This window comes from Pistacia vera, unplaced genomic scaffold, assembly GCF_008641045.1.
Source record: "Pistacia vera cultivar Batoury unplaced genomic scaffold, PisVer_v2 Contig158, whole genome shotgun sequence".
Lineage (NCBI taxonomy): Eukaryota > Viridiplantae > Streptophyta > Magnoliopsida > Sapindales > Anacardiaceae > Pistacia > Pistacia vera.
This window is the reverse complement of record NW_022195663.1, coordinates 1,019,595-1,039,767: the sequence shown is the minus strand read 5'-3', so window position 1 is coordinate 1,039,767 and position 20,173 is coordinate 1,019,595. Positions and strand designations below refer to the sequence as shown.

At 35.1% G+C, this 20,173-nt stretch overlaps 2 protein-coding genes across 2 annotated transcripts; both read left to right on the top strand.

Moving 5' to 3' along the window:
• Positions 1-2,531: 2,531 nt before the first annotated feature.
• LOC116124985 (phytosulfokine receptor 2-like) lies at positions 2,532-4,595 on the top strand. Its single transcript, XM_031410725.1, is given in 1 exon segment — positions 2,532-4,595. A coding segment is annotated over 1 exon segment (1,932 nt). The 5' UTR covers positions 2,532-2,622; the 3' UTR covers positions 4,555-4,595.
• A 2,545-nt stretch (positions 4,596-7,140) lies between these two features.
• Positions 7,141-9,197, top strand: LOC116124986 (phytosulfokine receptor 2-like). Its single transcript, XM_031410727.1, has one exon. The coding sequence runs from the start codon at positions 7,232-7,234 to the stop codon at positions 9,155-9,157; it is 1,926 nt and encodes a 641-aa protein (XP_031266587.1). The 5' UTR covers positions 7,141-7,231; the 3' UTR covers positions 9,158-9,197.
• Positions 9,198-20,173: the final 10,976 nt, after the last annotated feature.

The window sequence follows — 20,173 nt, the reverse complement described above, 5'->3', positions numbered from 1 at the left end:
ATTCACAGACAGGTGAGTTCCTTTTGGGAAGCTCAGCCTGTGATGTTTACCCATGACACAGGTTTCACAAAATCCTAAATCTGACACATTTTCATTACCAAAATACCTCTGCTGTTTAAGGTAGCTCATACCAGTTTGGCCTATATGGCCCATCCTCAAGTGCCATTTTTCTACAATTGAAATGTTAGTAGATATAAAAGTAGAGTTAACATTCAACTGATGATATTGACCACACAATATGTATAGACCATGCCTTTTAACACCTTCAAACAGAATTTGATCATTCTTATAGACAGTGATGCAACCATTTTCAGCCCTATAGCTACAGCCAGCTTCATCCAGTGTGCCTAATGAGATCAGATTACGCTTAAGCTCTGGTATATACCTAACTCTGGTTAACATTATTAATTTGCCACTTTTAAGTCTAATGGTGGTGTTACCAATCCCTTGAACCCTACATGAGTGATTGTTTCCCATAAACACCATTTTAGTTTCAACAGTTCTAAGGTTTTGGAACCAAGTTTTGTTAGGACTCATATGAAAAGAACATCCTGCGTCTAGCACCCATTCATTAGCAATTTCAGAACTAGACACAGTAAGAGCTTCAATGATTTCAATGCTATTACTATAGGATACTAAGTTACTCTCAATACTGGTCTGTTTTTGCTTCCTAATCCAATCATAACAATTCTTTTTAATGTGTCCAGACTTGTTACAGTGGAAGCATTTTCTTGTCTCTGATTTAGGTTTGTTGTTGTAGGGTTTCTTTTTCTTCTTATTCTTTAAACCTAAATTCTGTTGGGCAGTTTTTTCATTTTCTTTGCCTAAGTGACCAGTTTCTTGTCTGCCTTTTAGAAAGAGATTATTCCCATTTCTCTTTTGTATTTTCAACTCAAGTTCTCTGGATTTTAAGCCAGCCGTTATTAGATCTACACTAGGGACTGTTCCAATGTACTGCAATGCATTTTTTACTACTAAATATTCATCAGGTAGAGAATTTAACAAAATATTGTAAGACTAGAATCACCTAATTCCTGATCAATTCCTTTTAGCACTAATGTCATTTTTAGAAATTCATCTAAATTTTCTTCTAATGACTTAGAGGCATCCATTTTGTAAGAAAACAGAGCACCTTTCAAAAATGCTAAGTTAGGAGCAGATTTCAATGTATACAAAGTTTCGAGTTTACCCCAGAGCTTGATCGGTGTGTCCAGACCATCCACTTTCCGCAGAACACTGTCTGATAAATTCATGATTATCAGATTGTATGCTTCTTCGTCTATCTCTGCCTTCTTTTTCATCTTTTCTTCAAGCCACTTGGTTCCATCTTTCTCCAACGCTATTCCCACCTTATTGTGAGATAGAAGAGCCTTCATCTTCTTCTTCCAGGTATTGAAATCCATCTTCCCATCATACTGGGATATCTCTACATGTGTAGTAGTGCTCATCATCTTTCTAGTGAGAAAACCCTAAGATTCAGTTTCTTGATCTTGACTAACTCTGTTAGATTTGACCTTCTTGTGACACGAAACCACCTCTGATGTTCAAGATGTTAACCGAAACCTCAAGATTAAGTACCCTAGAGATCAAGAAATCCCCGAAATCGAAAAACCCCCAAATTTGCCAAAACCCTAATTTTGCAATTCTGCATAATTTGAATCGATTCCAAGAATATCTAAACCCTAGAGTGTTGGCTCTGATACCATTATTGTAAACCAACCCTAATCAGATAAATCTAAACACCAGTTTAGATCAAATCAAATCAAACCACAAACAGATCAAGCAATACACAACCAATTTACCGTGGTTCGCTTGTTCTATATAGAACAAGTTACATCCATGTTGAACTCCAGAATATGGAGCTCGCTGCACTTTGATTAATCACTACAAACAATACAGATTACAATCAACTTCCCTCTCTGTCAACAACACAAACACTCATTCACCTTGATTCCCTTTATACCAGTAAATCTGCACACTCACCAGAGTACTCACAACCCTTGAAGGAATTTCCAACCCTCAATCAGGACTCTAGACAGATTACACAAAGAAGAATCAAATGGAATGACTAACCCTAACCCAGGCTACTTTCGTGTTTTTCAGAGAGAAAACAGAAGACTAAAAAACGCAACCTGACCCAAAACTAACAGCCTCTTTTATATCGTTGTCCTCTCAATGTATTGGAGCCATCGGATCATGTTTAATCGAAGGGCTGAGATCAACTGGAGTTTAATGAACAAAACGACTACGTTTTTGCTTGGCTCTAAACGACGTGGCAGACTTCATTATTTAACAGTTACATATAATTTCACTATCCATTTTAAAGTCAAAGTTTGTTAAGATTTCGTTCTCAAATTTCAAAACCATTTCAATTATAGAAACTTTTGTCAAAAGTTTTAGTTTTTATTGTATGCTGAGTTATAATGAAACTTTCACTATCCATTTTAACTTAAAGTCCGAGGTTTGTTAAGGTTTGGTTCTGAAATTTCAAAACCATTTCAATCATGTTCAGGTGTAGGTTGACATTATATTGTGTTCATAGGTTTTCTATTTTTCATTGTAAAAAACGAACAATCCGAAGTCTTGAATGTATTTTTGTGTTACAGTTCTTTGGTTTCTGCAATGGCGGTACTGGGATTTATCCCAATGACTTACTTCAAACTGATATTGTTTGCCTGCTTTGTTTGTTCTTCTCTGGTTCTCACGACCCAGGACCAACTTTGTGATCCAAATGATTTGTGGGCACTGAAAGAATTTGCCAGAAACCTCGCAGTTACATCATGGTCTAATGATTCCAATTGTTGTCAGTGGGATGGTGTTGTTTGTGATGATCATAGTAAAATATCTGTTACAAGTAGAGTGATCATGTTGAAGCTGCCGAAAAAGGGTTTGAAGGGGATGGTTCCCGGCTCTTTGACCCGTTTGGCTTACCTGAAATGGCTTGATCTTTCTTTCAATCATCTAGAAGGAATATTACCTGTTGAGTTCTCAAACTTGAAGCAGCTGGAAGTTCTTGATTTGAGCCATAACAGTCTGTCAGGACCCATTGCAGGAGTTCTTTCAAGTTTTAAAATGATTCGGTCATTAAACGTTTCTAGTAATTCATTCACTGGGGACTTGTCAGAGCTTGGGGACTTCCCTAATCTTGCTGTGTTCAACATAAGCAACAATTCATTCACTGGCAGTCTTAATTCCAAAATCTGGAGTGCCTCAAATGGTATTCTGATTCTTGATTTTTCGATTAATCATTTTGTGGGCAAGCTTGAAGGCTTAGAGAATTGCAGCTCCTCTCTGAAAGAGTTACATCTGGATTTCAATTCACTTGCAGGCGTTCTTCCGGATGCCTTGTATTCCTTTTCATCCTTGCAGCAACTCACGCTCTCTGAAAATCATTTCTATGGCCTATTAAAGGATAATTTGAGTAAGCTCACTAGCCTTCAATTCTTGATTATTTCTGGAAATCAGCTGTCAGGTCGAATTCCTAATGTGTTTGGAAACCTTACAAAGCTGGAAATCTTAATTGCATCCTCAAATTCATTTTCTGGGCAATTGCCTTCAAGTCTGGCTTTATGCTCAAAGCTCCATGTACTTGAACTTCGAAACAATTCTTTAACTGGTCAGATTGATCTTAATTTCACTGGATTACCTAGTCTTTCTACTCTTGAACTTGCCTCTAATCGTTTCGCTGGGCCCCTTCCAAATTCCCTTTCTGATTGCCGTTTATTGTAAGTTTTGTTCTTAGTTTGAAATAATTTAACGGGCCTAATCCCTGAGAGTTTCACAAAGCTAATATCCTTTTTCTTTCTCTCATTGTCAATCAATAGTTTTGTGGACTTACTTAGTGCACTTAGTTTTCTGCAGCAGTGCAAAAATCTCACCACTGTTATTCTTCCAATGAATTTCATTGGTGAGAAAATTCCGGAAAATGTGAGTGGGTTTGAGAGCTTGATGGTTTTAGCACTTGGAAATTGTGGCCTTAAAGGCCACTTTCCACTTTGTTTGTTGAGTTGCAAGAAGTTACAAGTGCTGGATTTGTCATGGAATAACCTGGATGGCAGTATCCCTCCTTGGATTGGTCAGATGGAGAATTTGTTTTACTTGGATCTCTCAAACAACTCTCTTACAGGTGAAATCCCAAGAAACTTGGCAGATCTCAAGAGCCTCGTTTCTACGAATTGCCGTTCCTCTAGTTCCTCCATCCACACTTTTTCTGTCGGCGTTCCAGTATATGTGAGGAGAGACCAGAATGTTGGTGTCCTGGCGTCAAGTTTCCCTTGTTCAATATACTTGAGTGATAATAGATTAAATGGGACAATCCCACCTGAAATTGGACGCCTGAAGCAGCTCAATGTCTTAGATTTGAGCAGGAACAACATTTCCGGAACCATCACAAGTTCCATTTCAGAGCTGGTGAACCTGGAAGTATTAGACCTCTCATTTAATCGTCTAACTGGATCGATCCCCAGTTCCTTTTCAGATTTGGCAAACTTGGAAAAATTATACCTCTCTTTCAATTATCTAAGTGGGCCGATCCCCATGTCATTGTATTCATGATACATTTCATGGTTCAAAAACTTTGTATTTGTTTAATTAGTAAGGAATTAAATAATTAGCTATTTACAATTTTATAAGAATATATTATGGGCAAACTACATTTTCTCTTCCTAGGTTTAGCAAATCTACATTTTCCCACCACAGGTTTTGTAAATTATGAACATTTATACATTCCATTTTAACTGATCTATCAGGGATTGATAATGAAAACCCATTCTCATATACTAAATGATGAACTGTTCCCAAATATTTAAATTATAATTGAAAAAACGAAGTCCAATCATGATAATTAAATCAAAGGAAGTGATTTTAGTCTCCCTCAAATTGATCATTATCCCCCGTTACTAAATACAACTATATTATATATTTTTTTTAAATTTAAGCCCATTTAATACCGAAAATAGTTTGCTTGACTAGGTTTAATTGGGATTTTATTTACATCCCTTTTCCCTCAATTTCAAAATTAATTAGGGTTTTTAATTACTCAATTTTTTCCCTAACTTCAAACTTAATTAGGGTTTTTAATTACATAATTTTTTCCCAATTTCTTAATTAGGTTTTTTTTTATCATACCACATTTTCCCAATTTCTTAATAAGGTTTTTTAGTTCATACATTACCCCATTTTCCCAATTCCAAATTTGAAACTTACTTTTTTACTCTTAAAATTTAGATTCATCCCATTATATGATTACTTCTCTATAGTTTTAGTAATATATTTTCATCAAACAAAGGATTATTTGAAATAAAATAAAAAATGTTTCAATGATTTAGAAAATTTAGGTATAGCGTTTATATAAGAATTAAATATTAAAAAAATATATAAAATGGAGAATAAGTGTATTTAAAAAATTATTATCTCATTAAGGTTAAACTTATCAAAACAAAATACATTTAAAAATCTGATACTAATCAATTTGATGAGGGCTAAAAAGCAATTCCCTTAAATTAATTAAACAAAATCAATTGGAAAACCTCAGGTTGCTCCATGTAAACTTCTTCATCTAAATTCTCATTGTGATTTTTACATCCATTTAATGTAGTTATAGATTATAATAAGTCACCATTGCCATAATAATTCTAAATGAGTTTTTTTTTTTTTTTTTTTTTTTTAAGAAACCAGAGAAAATGTCTCTTTATAGTTAACACCATCTTTCTGAATAAAATTTTAGATAACAAATCTAGTCTTGTATCATTCAATATTGTCATTTGAGTCATACTTGGTCTTAAAGACCCATTTACACCCAACTCTTTTACAACCTTCAAGCAATTCAACAAGATCTCATACTCATTGTGATTCATTGATTTCAACTCTTATTTCTAACCACTTAGTAGAATTAATAATTTCCCTGGCTTGTGAAAACGAAACTGGACATTCATCAATTCCTAAGTTAAATTCTGACACATGGATAAACCACAAATTCATTAGAAATAGCATATCTCTTTTGCGTTCAAGATCTTCTTAATGTCACTTCAGGTGGTTCACCCACTACAAAATCATAAGTGGAAACTTCATCAGGAAGTCTTTGGTCATTCATTTGTTGTTCTTGTATGTTGTTCGTGACTTTGTGTTCACAAGGTTCATTCAATACTGATTATGGCTTCAATATTTTACGTAACCTAAGCTTAAATTTTCAAGTAATAAATGCTTAAATTTTTTAGTAACAAACGGTTAAAAAGCAATCTAGTCTCTTATATTAACTAAACCCTCATCCAATTACATTGAAATAATAATTTTTTCCAAACAAACTAAACCTAACCCAAAATTAAACATCAAAAGTGACACCAAACAGGAAGATTCTTGCCTGAGAAAGCTGGCCTTTGGAGACAATTTTCTAGTTGGAACTGGAAATAGATTTGGTGGCTCTAGCCAGGGCATCTAGGTCCGAATCAAGGAGCCACACGTACAAGCCGTGCATGGCGCCGAGCTGGGCGATTCCCGAGCCCATTTGGCCGTCGCCCACCATGCCGATCGCCTTTAGCTCACCCATTTTGCAACAGTAGCAAGTGCTCCGCGAGTGGAGAAATGGTATGGAAAGAGATAGGAATCTAGGCAAGGAAGTACACCCACGCGCTGTTTATGCCTGTAGAGTGTAGATATGTCCCACGAAGGACCTAAGCTGGATTTATCCAACTATAAAATCAATAATTAACAGCTGCTAGAGATTCAACGTTCTCTGAATCTTGACTCCAGTTAATTATTTAATACTCAACCTAATCCTTTAAGAATTTTTTATTTTATTTTTATTTTCTTAATTTGAGATGCAAGTACAATGTAAACTAAATTAGTTCCGAAATCTTTTCTATAGGAAACTTTTGTCAAAATTTTAATATATTATATGCGAGTTACGTATAATGAAACTTCACTATCCATTTTAAAGTCAAAAGTTTGTTAAGATTTCGTTCTCAAATTTCAAAACCATTTCAATTATAGAAACTTTTGTCAAAAGTTTTAGTTTTTATTGTATGCTGAGTTATAATGAAACTTTCACTATCCATTTTAACTTAAAGTCCGAGGTTTGTTAAGGTTTGGTTCTGAAATTTCAAAACCATTTCAATCATGTTCAGGTGTAGGTTGACATTATATTGTGTTCATAGGTTTTCTATTTTTCATTGTAAAAAACGAACAATCCGAAGTCTTGAATGTATTTTTGTGTTACAGTTCTTTGGTTTCTGCAATGGCGGTACTGGGATTTATCCCAATGACTTACTTCAAACTGATATTGTTTGCCTGCTTTGTTTGTTCTTCTCTGGTTCTCACGACCCAGGACCAACTTTGTGATCCAAATGATTTGTGGGCACTGAAAGAATTTGCCAGAAACCTCGCAGTTACATCATGGTCTAATGATTCCAATTGTTGTCAGTGGGATGGTGTTGTTTGTGATGATCATAGTAAAATATCTGTTACAAGTAGAGTGATCATGTTGAAGCTGCCGAAAAAGGGTTTGAAGGGGATGGTTTCCCGCTCTTTGGCCCGTTTGCCTTACCTGAAATGGCTTGATCTTTCTTTCAATCATCTAGAAGGAATATTACCTGTTGAGTTCTCAAACTTGAAGCAGCTGGAAGTTCTTGATTTGAGCCATAACAGTCTGTCAGGACCCGTTGCAGGAGTTCTTTCAAGTTTTAAAATGATTCGGTCATTGAACGTTTCTAGTAATTCATTCACTGGGGACTTGTCAGAGCTTGGGGACTTCCCGAATCTTGCTGTGTTCAACATAAGCAACAATTCATTCACTGGCAGTCTTAATTCCAAAATCTGGAGGGCCTCAAATGGAATTCAGATTCTTGATTTTTCGATGAATCATTTTGGGGGCAAGCTTGAAGGCTTAGAGAATTGCAGCTCCTCTCTGAAAGAGTTACATCTGGATTCCAATTCACTTGCAGGCGTTCTTCCGGATGCCTTGTATTCCTTATCATCCTTGCAGCAACTCACGCTCTCTGAAAATCATTTCTATGGCCTACTAAAGGATAATTTGAGTAAGCTCACTAGCCTTCAATTCTTAATTATTTCTGGAAATCAGTTGTCAGGTCGAATTCCTAATGTGTTTGGAAACCTTACAAACCTGGAAATCTTAATTGCATCCTCAAATTCATTTGCTGGGCAACTACCTTCAAGTCTGGCTCTATGCTCAAAGCTCCATGTACTTGACCTTCGAAACAATTCATTAACTGGTCAGATTGATCTTAATTTCACTGGATTACCTAGTCTTTCTACTCTTGAACTTGCCTCTAATAATTTCTCTGGGCCCCTTCCAAATTCCCTATCTGATTGCCGTGAATTGAAAGTTTTGAGCTTAGCCACAAATAATTTAACTGGCCAAATCCCTGAGAGTTTCACAAAGCTAACGTCCCTTTTCTTTTTCTCATTGTCAAACAATAGTCTTGTGGACTTACCTAGGGCACTTGGTGTGCTGCAGCAGTGCAAAAATCTCACCATTGTTATACTTACAAAGAATTTCATTGATGAGAAAATTCCGGAAAATGTTAGTGGGTTTGAAAACTTGATGGTTTTGGCACTTGGAAATTGTGGCCTTAAAGGCCACATCCCACTTTGGTTGTTGAGTTGCAAGAAGTTACAAGTGCTGGATTTGTCATGGAATCAGCTGGATGGCAGTATCCCTCCTTGGATTGGTCAGATGGAGAATTTGTGTTACTTGGAACTCTCAAACAATTCTCTTACAGGTGAAATCCCAAGAAGCTTGGCAGATCTCAAGAGCCTCATTAATACGAATTGCCGTTCCTCCATCCTCACTGCTTCTGTCGGCATTCCATTATACGAGAAGAGAGACCAGAGTGCTAATGCTATCCTGTTGTCGAGTTTCCCTTGTTCAATATACTTGAGTGATAATAGATTAAATGGGACAATCCCACCTGAAATTGGACGTCTGAAGCAGCTCAATGTCTTAGATTTGAGCAGGAACAGCATTTCCGGAACCATCCCCAGTTCCATTTCAGAGCTGGTGAACCTGGAAGTGTTAGACCTCTCATACAATCATCTAACTGGATCGATCCCCAGTTCCTTTTCAGAGTTGGCAAACTTGGAAACATTATACCTCTCTTTCAATTATCTAAGTGGTCCGATCCCCACGTCATTGTATACATGATACATTTCATGGTTCAAAAACTTTGTATTTGTTTAATTAGTAAGGAATTAAATAATTAGCTATTTACAATTTTATAAAAATATATTATGGGCTAATTACATTTTCTCTCCCTAGGTTTAGCAAATCTACATTTTCCCACCACAGGTTTCGTAAATTATGAACATTCATACATTCCTTATCAACTGATCTATCAAGGATGGATAATGAAAACACATTCTCATACACTAAATGATGAATTGCTCCCAAATATTTAAATTATAATTGAACAAACGAAGTCCAATGGTGATAATTAAATCAAAGGAAGTGATTTTAGTCTCCCTCAAATTGATCATTATCCCTCATTATTAAATACAACTATATTATATTTTAAAAATTCTTTAAACACCATTTAATACCTAAAATAGTCTTGCTTAATTAGGATTAATTAGGGTTTTATTTGCACCCCTTTTCCCTCAATTTCAAAATTACTTAGGGTTTTTAATTACTCAATTTTTTCCCTAACTTCAAACTTATTCAGGGTCTTTGTTTACATTACCTTTTCCCTTTTTTTTTTTTTTGTCATACCCCATTTTCCCAATTTCAAATTTGAAACTTACTTTTTTCTTCTTCAAATACAGATTTATCCCTTTATATGATCACTTCTTTATAGCTTTAGTAATATATTTTTTGCCAAACAAAGGATTATTTGAAAAAAAAATATTTCAATGATTTGGAAAATTTAGATTTAGGGTTTATAAAAGAATTAAAGGTTAAATATTAAAATAAAAATATAAAATAGAGAATAAGTGTATTAAAAAAATTATTACATCATTTCCCTTAAATTCATTTAAAAGAGGACACTAATCAATTTGATGGGGGCTATAAATCATTTCCCTTAAATAAACTAAACAAAATTTCTTTGTAAACTCAAATGGAACGTGTTAAACCAACCCATTTGGGTTAGGCCGACATAAAGCTGATTTGGGTCATTCCAGCATGAAGCCTATTAGGGTTGTGCTTTGGCATAAAACCCATTAGTGCTTTGTCCTGGCATGGCCCCATAGGTTGAGATTTCAAGCACCAATCCAAGCCAGCCCAACGTTGGTGTTATGCTTGTGTCATGCTGTTATTGTATTCATGTCATTCCTACTCATGCTGTAAGATTTCATACTGAACCCGTCTCACGTCATGCTAACCCAACCCATGCCACGTGAATTGGTTGATTGAATGTATAAAATCCAGTGTGCTATGGTGGACTGTCTTACCTAAAACTCATTATAGGACTTCATTTTGAGCACCAAACATATGTACATCTTCAAAGAGTAATATTACACCCACAACTCAATTTTAAAATCTTCTCTTACAATCTCAATATGACAGTTGAGTTGATAACTGTCACGTTAGCTCCCACTGCACCCAAAACACTAAATGATTTTAATTAGATATAAATGGTCGTTCATTCATAAAGAATAGTTATTCCTTATGAAGGAACAATAGTAAGGAATGATCATTTTTTATGAACTGAACAATCATTCATCGTAAATGAACAGTCGTTCATCCTCAAAGAATAGTCATTCGTGTTTAATCAAAGTCGTTAATTGATGTGATAGTACCAACTCTGCTGTCATGTTAGAGTTATAAGAGAAAGTTATGAGATTGGGTTATAAACGAAGTATTTTTACATCTCCAAATCCAAATCCAAGCATAGTGTTAGAAAAATGAGAAGAGCTGCTGGGCCTCAAAGTTGGGTACTCGGTAGAGGCTTCCAACCCAAACAAATTACTGAACTAAAAAGAACTTAAAATATATCATCAATTTAACCAATTACACAAAACCAAAAAAAAAAAAAATGAAATGGAAAAAGAAATAGTCATCTTTTTATGAATGTTCATGATAACAAAAACAAACATGCTAAGGTGGGAGTCTATTAATAATCTATAACTCCATTGTCACCTTTGAGAAATGTCAACGATCCATAAAGCAAAAATGAAGAAAAAAAAAAAAAACCATCAAATGGCTATCATTGCTGTGGTGCATGTGGGTAATACAATCAATCAATCAATTTATCGATTTTGTTAAGCTTACTTAATAAGATTAATGATGATTCATTTACAAAAGCAAACCCTACTCAGTATTTACCTCCAAAATACCATAATGACCCCCATTAACAACCTTTACCCAATTCATCTGTCTTTTCCATGCAACCCACAAAAAAAAAATTTATTTAAATTAAAATAAAGTTGCCATAATATTTGACCTAAATCTTGTTTTGTCAATTGGTTCAACTAACTTGTATTTTGTGCTTTAAAGGAAATATTTTATAACTGGGTTTTGCTTTATATTTATTATTATAAGCATAGGTTAAACAAATCAATTTTTGAGATTTAAGAATGAATTTTAATTTAATAAGAACCCATTTGTAATAAACTTGTTTTCTGTCAAAACAATGATCACTTTTGAAGAATATAAATATAAGAAAATTAGTCAAATGTTTTGGTCAAAAGTGAAGAAGAATCCTAAGTTTTTAATGTATAAGGAATGCTCAAGGGGTGTGTTTGGTTCAGAAAATGCTAGATTACTGGAATTTTATTTTACCTTGAAGATTACTGGGAATCTTTAGAAAAATGTGTTTGGTTAATTAGTGGGTGTAGATGTAAAAATCTACTTATATGGAAGGGGGGTCTGATCCCGTGAGGTTGAGGTCACTAGCGATCCGCTGCACCTGCACACGTAGAGAAACAAGTGTGAAGCGAACGGGAAACACTAGGGTGGTGTTTGTCGTAGGCACTCCGACACTCAAGTCAGCAAGGATGAAAGAGGCTAGTATAGTGAGGGCTAGGGAATAGAGAGGTTACCGAAAGTCTAATCGGGGATTGTGACTACGACAGTGATGTGAAGCTCTCAAGTAGGAGCTTCGGGTGTGAAGGTGTAATGTAATATATCATCTTGTGAGAGGGATGGCCTCTACTTATATAGTGACTATCTAGTCTCCCAATCCTGGTAGAAGTAGGAGTTCTAGTGTAATTCTGATACAACCCTAGAGGAGTTAGGGCAGTGGTGAGCTGTCTTACTAGTGTCCGAATAGGAAGGTGATCTGAACAGGAAAGTTACTTTGAGTAGGAAAGTGATCAGGAACAGGAAAGTGACATCGAATAGGAGATTGATCAGGAACAGGAAAGTGATTAATGGGGGCCGTGGGCTTGAACTCGCCTATAGGCCCAGGAAGTGAACTGAAGCTGGGAAGCCCGTGCCCAGATGGTTCAAGCAAGCTGTATCTCGTATCAAATGGGACTAATCGGGCTTGGACCTCTTTGAGATTGGGCCTGGTCTCTTCCTCACTGGTGGTCCTGTTTTCCTATTTGGGCCATGGACGATTTTTGGCCCTAATTGTGGGTATGTTATATTAATATGTTTTGTTAGGGGAAATAAATTAGTTGGTATGTTATTTAAATTACTAAATTGCCCTCTTTTTAAATATTAATATAATATTATTTTTATTATTAATTTTGAATAATTTATTTAATCCTCAATATTTCAGATTTAGCTAAAACACCCCAACTTATATAAAACTAATTTATGACAAAATCACCCCTACCCCCTGCCGCCACCGCAAACCATCGCCAGAAGTCATCGAAGGTCGTCGTGAGTAGCTCACTATGATCGCGCGGCTCCGATATGGCCGTTTCTGGCCATATCAAGCCAGATCGATGGATCTGGCCGTTAACGGCCAGATCGTTTGCCATTAGCGGCTAGATCTGGCTTGATATGATCGTTTTCAGCTATCAATATGGTCAAAAACAGCCATATCAAAGTCTCCTAGTGACTCTCAGTCATTTTTAGGGACTCCGACGACGATTCGTGGTGGTTGGCCCGCTGTCGGCAGTGGTGGTTGGGTGGCGGTGGTGGTTTGTAATTTGTTTTAAGTATAAGGGCATTATTGTCTAAAAACTTAATTAAACAAGGGTAAAATTGAAATGGTATATTAATGTAAATTGATTTTAAAACAGAGGTATTATTGTCCAAAATTTTTATTAATAAAGGATAAAATTGTAACAAAAATAAGATTACCTTAATAATCTTACAATACTTAAGAAAATAGAGGTAATCATATTACCTCCAATATTATCAACAGTAACAACTATTGATAATGCAAGATTATCAGAATCTTATATTACTAGACAATCAAACATAATAATCAAGTAATCTAAAATAAGATAACCCTAATAATCTTACCTTCCCTCCACCGAACGCCCATAATTTATTTTAAAATCTATGAATTATGAATCATTAACATTAAATCATGTAAATCTAAAGTCCAAAGTTGGTAAGAGTTGGTTCTCAAATTTCAAAACCATGTTGAAGGGATTTGATTTTATTACATGTCAATAACTGTTTTCATAGGTTTTTGGGTCAATTTGTTGATATAATTTGGAGTAGATAGATTGATTGATTGATATTATTTCTACACATATCTCTAGGTGAAGTTGGCTATTAGTTAAAGAATTTAATTCAACAATCACGTGGACACATGCTCTATTTCTCCTCAAACCTTTTTCATAACAAAAATGATACCCATTTCTATTTTCTTATTCTTCAATAAATACTTTTAATTTATAAAACATGTTTTATGCAAATTGTCACAAAAATCAATTGATTTGATTTGGAGATGAAATTACTTAAGCAGAGAGTAAGCTTAAGTTAATTTATTTATCCCATGTTTACTAGTGCAAGTCTTGCAATTCATAATATTGAGATATACTCCCTCTTAATATAATTATAGTTAAATATAAATAGATATTTAATCATGTTCAGGTGTAGGTTAAATTATATTGTGTTCATAGGTTTTCTATTTTCATTATAAAAAAACAACAATCGGAAGTCTATTGTATTTTTGTGTTACAGTTCTTTGGTTTCTGCAATGGCGGTACAGGGATTTATCCCAATGACTTACTTCAAACTGATATTGTTCGCCTGCTTTGCTTGTTCTTCTTGGTTCTCACGACCCAGACCAACTTTGTGATCCAAATGATTTGTGGCACTGAAAGAATTTGCCAGAAGCCTCGCAGTTAACATGGTCAATGATTCCATTTGTTTGTCAGTGGGATGGTGTTGTTTGTGATGATCATAGTAAAATATCTGTTCAAGTAAGTGATCATGTTGAAGCTGCCGAAAAGGGTTTGAAGGGATGGTTCCCGCTCTTTGACCCGTTTGGCTTACCTGAAATGGCTTGATCTTTCTTTCAATCATCTAGAAGGAATATTACCTGTTGAGTTCTCAAACTTGAAGCAGCTGGAAGTTCTTGATTTGAGCCATAACAGTCTGTCAGGACCCGTTGCAGGAGTTCTTTCAAGTTTTAAAAATGATTCGGTCTTTAAACGTTTCTAGTAATTCATTCACGGGGACTTGTCAGAGCTTGGGGACTTCCCTAATCTTGCTGTGTTCAACATAAGCAACATTCATTCACTGGCAGTCTTAATTCCAAATCTGGAGTGCCTCAAATGGGATTCTGTTCTTGATTTTTCGATTAATCATTTTGGGGGCAAGCTTGAAGGCTTAGAGAATTGCAGCTCCTCTCTGAAAGAGTTACATCTGGATTACAATTCACTTGCAGGCGTTCTTCCGGATGCCTTGTATTCCTTGTCATCCTTGCAGCAACTCACGCTCTCTGAAAATCATTTCTATGCCTACTAAAGGATAATTTGAGTAAGCTCACTAGCCTTCAATTCTTGATTATTTCTGAAATCAGCTGTCAGGTCGAATTCCTAATGTGTTTGGAACCTTACAAACCTGGAAATCTTAATTGCATCCTCAAATTCATTGCTGGGCAACTACCTTCAAGTCTGGCTCTATGCTCAAAGCTCCATGTACTTGACCTTCGAAACAATTCTTAACTGGTCAGATTGATCTTATTTCACTGGATTACCTAGTCTTCTACTCTTGAACTTGCCTCTAATCATTTCTCTGGGCCCCTTCCAAATTCCCTAGCTGATTGCCGTGAATTGAAAGTTTTGAACTTAGCCACAATAATTTAAATGGCCAAATCCCTGAGAGTTTCACAAAGCTAACGTCCCTTTTCTTTTTCTCATTGTCAAACAATAGTTTTGTGGACTTACCTAGGGCTTGGTGGTGCTGCAGCAGTGCAAAAATCCTCACCCTTGTTATCCTTACAAAGAATTTCATTGATGAGAAATTCCGGAAATGTTATGGGTTTGAAGTTTGATGGTTTTAGCACTTGAAATTGTGGCCTAAAGGCCACATCCCACTTTGGTTGTTGAGTTGCAAGAAGTTACAAGTGCTGGATTTGTCATGGAATCACCTGGATGGCAGTATCCCTCCTTGGATTGGTCAATGGAGAATTTGTGTTACTTGGAACCTCTCAAACAACTCTCTTACAGGTGAAATCCCAAGAAGCTTGGCTGATCTCAAGAGCCTCTTAATACGAATTGCCGTTCCTCCATCCTCCACTGCTTCTGTCGGCATTCCATTATACAGGAAGAAGACCGAGTGCTAATGCTATCCTGTTGTCAGTTTCCCTTGTTCAATATACTTGAGTGATAATAGATTAAATGGGACAATCCCACCTGAAATTGGACGTCTGAAGCAGCTCAATGTCTTAGATTTGAGCAGGACCAACATTTCGGAACCATCCCCAGTTCCATTTCAGAGCTGGTGAACCTGGATGTTAGACCTCTCACACAATCATCTAACTGGATCGATCCCAGTTCCTTTTCAGAATTGGCAAACTTGGAAACACTATACCTCTCTTCAATTATCTAAGTGGGCCGATCCCCCCGTCATTGTATTCATGATACATTTCATGGTTCAAAACTTTGTATTTGTTTAATTAGTAGGAATTAATAATTAGCTAATTAAAAAAGATTTATATTTCTCTCTCCTAGGTTTACAAATCTACTTTTCCCACCACAAGTTTCATAAATTATGAATTCATACATTCCTATCATTGATTATCAATGATGGATAATGAAAACACATTCTTATACACTAGAAGGCGTTTGGATCATATAATGTTTTATTATAAGGAATTGATACATGCAAATGCAACACCTATTTTACCTCATAATTATTATGCAAAGTTGTGTAGTAGCAAAGAGCAAGTAAGGGTCTTTCTCGTAAGGATTTGTGAACTTAATGAATTATCTACTTCAACGGGGTTTGTCACGAATTATAAAAACTCACAAAAACTATCAAGCTAAATTAAACAAGTAACAAGAAAACAATCACAAAAGAGATAATAGATAAACTAGATTGAAGTTTATTTGCCACCACTAGACGTGAATTACATATAATAAACTCTTAACTTTACTATTTCTACCTTCTAATCACATCGCTCAGAAAATACCAAACATTGATAAGTTTCATCTCTCTTTACTGAGTCGTTGGATGATACGGTCATACTCAATTCCCTGTTTATTAGATAACCTAGATACGATCTCTAGATTCAAAGTAATAAAGATTAATTTTGCGAGAGACCTACTGAATTAAGGCTAACTCAAATGGTCGGTTTAGTTATCTTGAGTGATTATCCCTCATGTATGCAGGCATACCTTTACCACTAGTTATTTAGGTTAATAAAGCAATTATGAACTAAACAATCTAAATGGGCATTAATAAATTAATCCTAACTATTTATTACGCATTTAAACAATTAAGACAATCTATCTAACCCTATTCCCAGAGAAATAATCCCATAACCAAGAGGGATCAAAAGTAAATATGATGAATTTTTATTAATCACAAGACATGCCTAGGGCTTTGATCACCCTAATCACAAAAGAATTAGTTACCCATGGAGAAGAATAAAACATAATCATATTATGAATACAAAATAATAACAAGAGATAAGAAAATTTTATGAAATCTGGGTAGAACAATGGAGTTGATGATGACTTCCCTAATTCTTCATCCAAGCCTCATTCATCTCTCTTAATCTCAACATTATTGAGTATTTTTTGTTCTCTACCAAGATCCTTAAAGAAAATTCCCCCAAAATAATGCTAAAAGACTTCTATTTAATCCTACAAGGGTTAGGTTTTGTTTTCTTTAATTCTATTTAGTTTAGGATTCTTAAACCCTATTTTCCTAGTCAAAACAGAAGAAAATTTCCAACTCTCGTGATTGTGCCCCGACACTGTGCTATGGCTTGGTTGATTATGGACTAAGTGGTTGTGGCATGGTTGTTTCTGGTTTTGTTGTGCTGTGGCATGGTCCAATTCCTCTTCTAACCTTGCATCATTCCTCAGCACTCCAAGATAGTTATTTTTTAGCATGATAACGAGGGAATCTGGCGATGTGGTAACATATGAAATTTAGCCCCTTTGAATCAGCTTTCCAATGGTTTAAGAATCATCTCGACACAATATCTACAACTTAAGTTATTGTCGAAACACTGAGACATGTTCAAACTGGAGTGAATCTAGATTTTCCTCTTTACTTCAAAGCTCCATACTTCTTCATTCAACTCATCTCTCGATCCGTTTATTTCCAATCGTAAAAAATTCTCTCTCCACACATCTCTCATCCAAATATATTTTTAAGCTTTATTTTTTAAAAACACAAAAAAATACTCATGATCCCAAAGTGCATTATGAAACAATTAAGTTAATTCTACAAATCAATCCTAATTTCCCACAAATGATACCTATAAACCACTAACTATAAGTGTATTTTCAAGAACTTATCAAGATATTATATTAACGAACAAAAGATTACCTTGAAGATTATTGGGAATCTTTGGAAATGTATTTGGTTTGTTCGAATAAATTGGTGATAATATTTTGATTGAAGGAATGGGTGGGTATGTTATATAGATTACTAATTGCCCTCTTTTTTAATATAAAATAACAGTAATTTTTTATTATTATTTTTTGAATAATTTCTTTTAAACCCACTTTTCAATTTAGCAAAACACCCTAGCAACCAAAAACGTTTTAAACTTAACAAAAACCCCTACCCACCCCAACCCACTATTGGCAGCCAGCCATCACTGCTAGCGCTGTTGGCAGTGCCACAAATCTGGTCGTGTTGCCGACGTGCCATAGATCTGGTCATTTCATGGCCACGTCTTTAGTCTGAACCGCCGTCGTTTCATAGCCAAAGACCTAGTTGTTTCACAGCCAGATTATCGTCGTTTTACGGCCACATCCTTGGTCATAAACAGCCAAATCTGGCCTTTTCTGAACATGGATCCATTGTCAGAAAAAGCCTCATCGACGCACGACTGGCCATATACAATCGGTCGTACGCCATTATACAACTTTTGACACCTCCGGTGGCTGCCGATGATGGCTAGTTCTGGGTATATGGCATTTCTGTAATAATAAATACAAGGGCAATGTCATCCAAAAATTAAAAAGCGAGGACAAATGTCTACATGTGTGATTGGGTGTTTGGTAAATATTAACAAATATAAGTTTAATTTTGGATCAAATACTCAACTGTTTAGGGCAATATGGGAAAAAAAATTATAATACCAGTATGTTTTAATAATACGCCGCGCCGGCCCCCCCCCCCCCCCCCCCCCCCCCCAAAAAAAAAAAAGGTATTAAGATTCCTGAAATTTACCCCCAACTGCTATTGTTTGTCATAAATATTTCGGGAATAATTTTTTACAAACCAACCAAACATCGTCACTTGCTCAATTTAAAAAATATTATCCCAATTATCTAATTTACCCGATCCAAACAGCCCCTAAATAATGAATTGTTCCCAGTATTTAAATCATAATTGAACCAAAGTCCAATATGATAATTAAATCAAAGGAAGTGATTTTAGTCTCCCTCAAATTGATCATTATCCCTCATATTAAATACAACTATATTTATTTTAAAAATTCTTTAAACACCATTTAATCCTAAAAAGTCTTGCTTAATTATTTAATTAGGGTTTTATTTGCACCCCTTTTCCCTCAATTTCAAAATTACTTAGGGTTTTTAATTACTCAATTTTTTCCCTAACTTCAAACTTATTCAGGTCTTTGTTTACATTACCTTTTCCCTTTTTTTTTTTTTTTTTTTTTTTTTTTTTTTTTTTTTTTTTTTTTTTTTTTTTTTTTTTTCATACCCCATTTTCCCAATTTCAAATTTGAAACTTACTTTTTTCTTCTTCAATTCATTTTACCCTTTATATGATCTTTTCTTATAGCTTTAGTAATATATTTTTTGCCAAACAAAGGATTATTTGAAAAAAAAATATACATTTCAATGATTTAGAAAATTTAGATTTAGGGTTTATAAAAGAATTAAAGGTTAAATATTAAAATAAAAATATAAATAGAGAAATAAGTATATTAAAAAATTATTAATCATTAAGTTTAAACTTATCAAAACAAAATTCATTTAAAAGAGGACACTAATCAATTTGATGGGGCTATAAATCATTTCCCTTAATAAACTAACCAAATTTCTTTGTAAACTCAAATGGAACGTGTTAAACCAACCCATTTGGGTTAGGCCGACATAACTGATTTGGGTCATTCCAGCATGAACCTATTGGGTTGTGCTTTGGCATAAAACCCATTGTGCTTTTTCCTGGCATGGCCCCATAGGTTGATTTCAAGCACCAATCCAAGCCACCCAACGTTGGTGTTATGCTTGTGTCATGCTGTTATTGTATTCATGTCATTCTACTCATGCTTGTAAGATTTCATACTGAACCCGTCTCACGTCATGCTAACCCAACTCATGCCACGTGAATTATTGATTGAATACATATAATCCAGTGTGCTATGGTGGACTATCTTACCTAAAACTCATTATAGGACGTCATTTTGAGCACCAACTATGTACATCTCTAAAGTATAATATTACATCTACAACCAATATCAAAACCCTCTCTTACAATCACAACGTGACAGCTGAGTTAATACCTGTCACATTAGCTCTCACTGCACTCAAAACACTAATGATTTTGATTAGATACAACATCGTTCCTTCATAAGAATGATTGTTCTTTATGAAGGAACAATAGTTAATGGACAATTGTTCATTTGAATGGAACAATCATTTCTCATAAATGAAC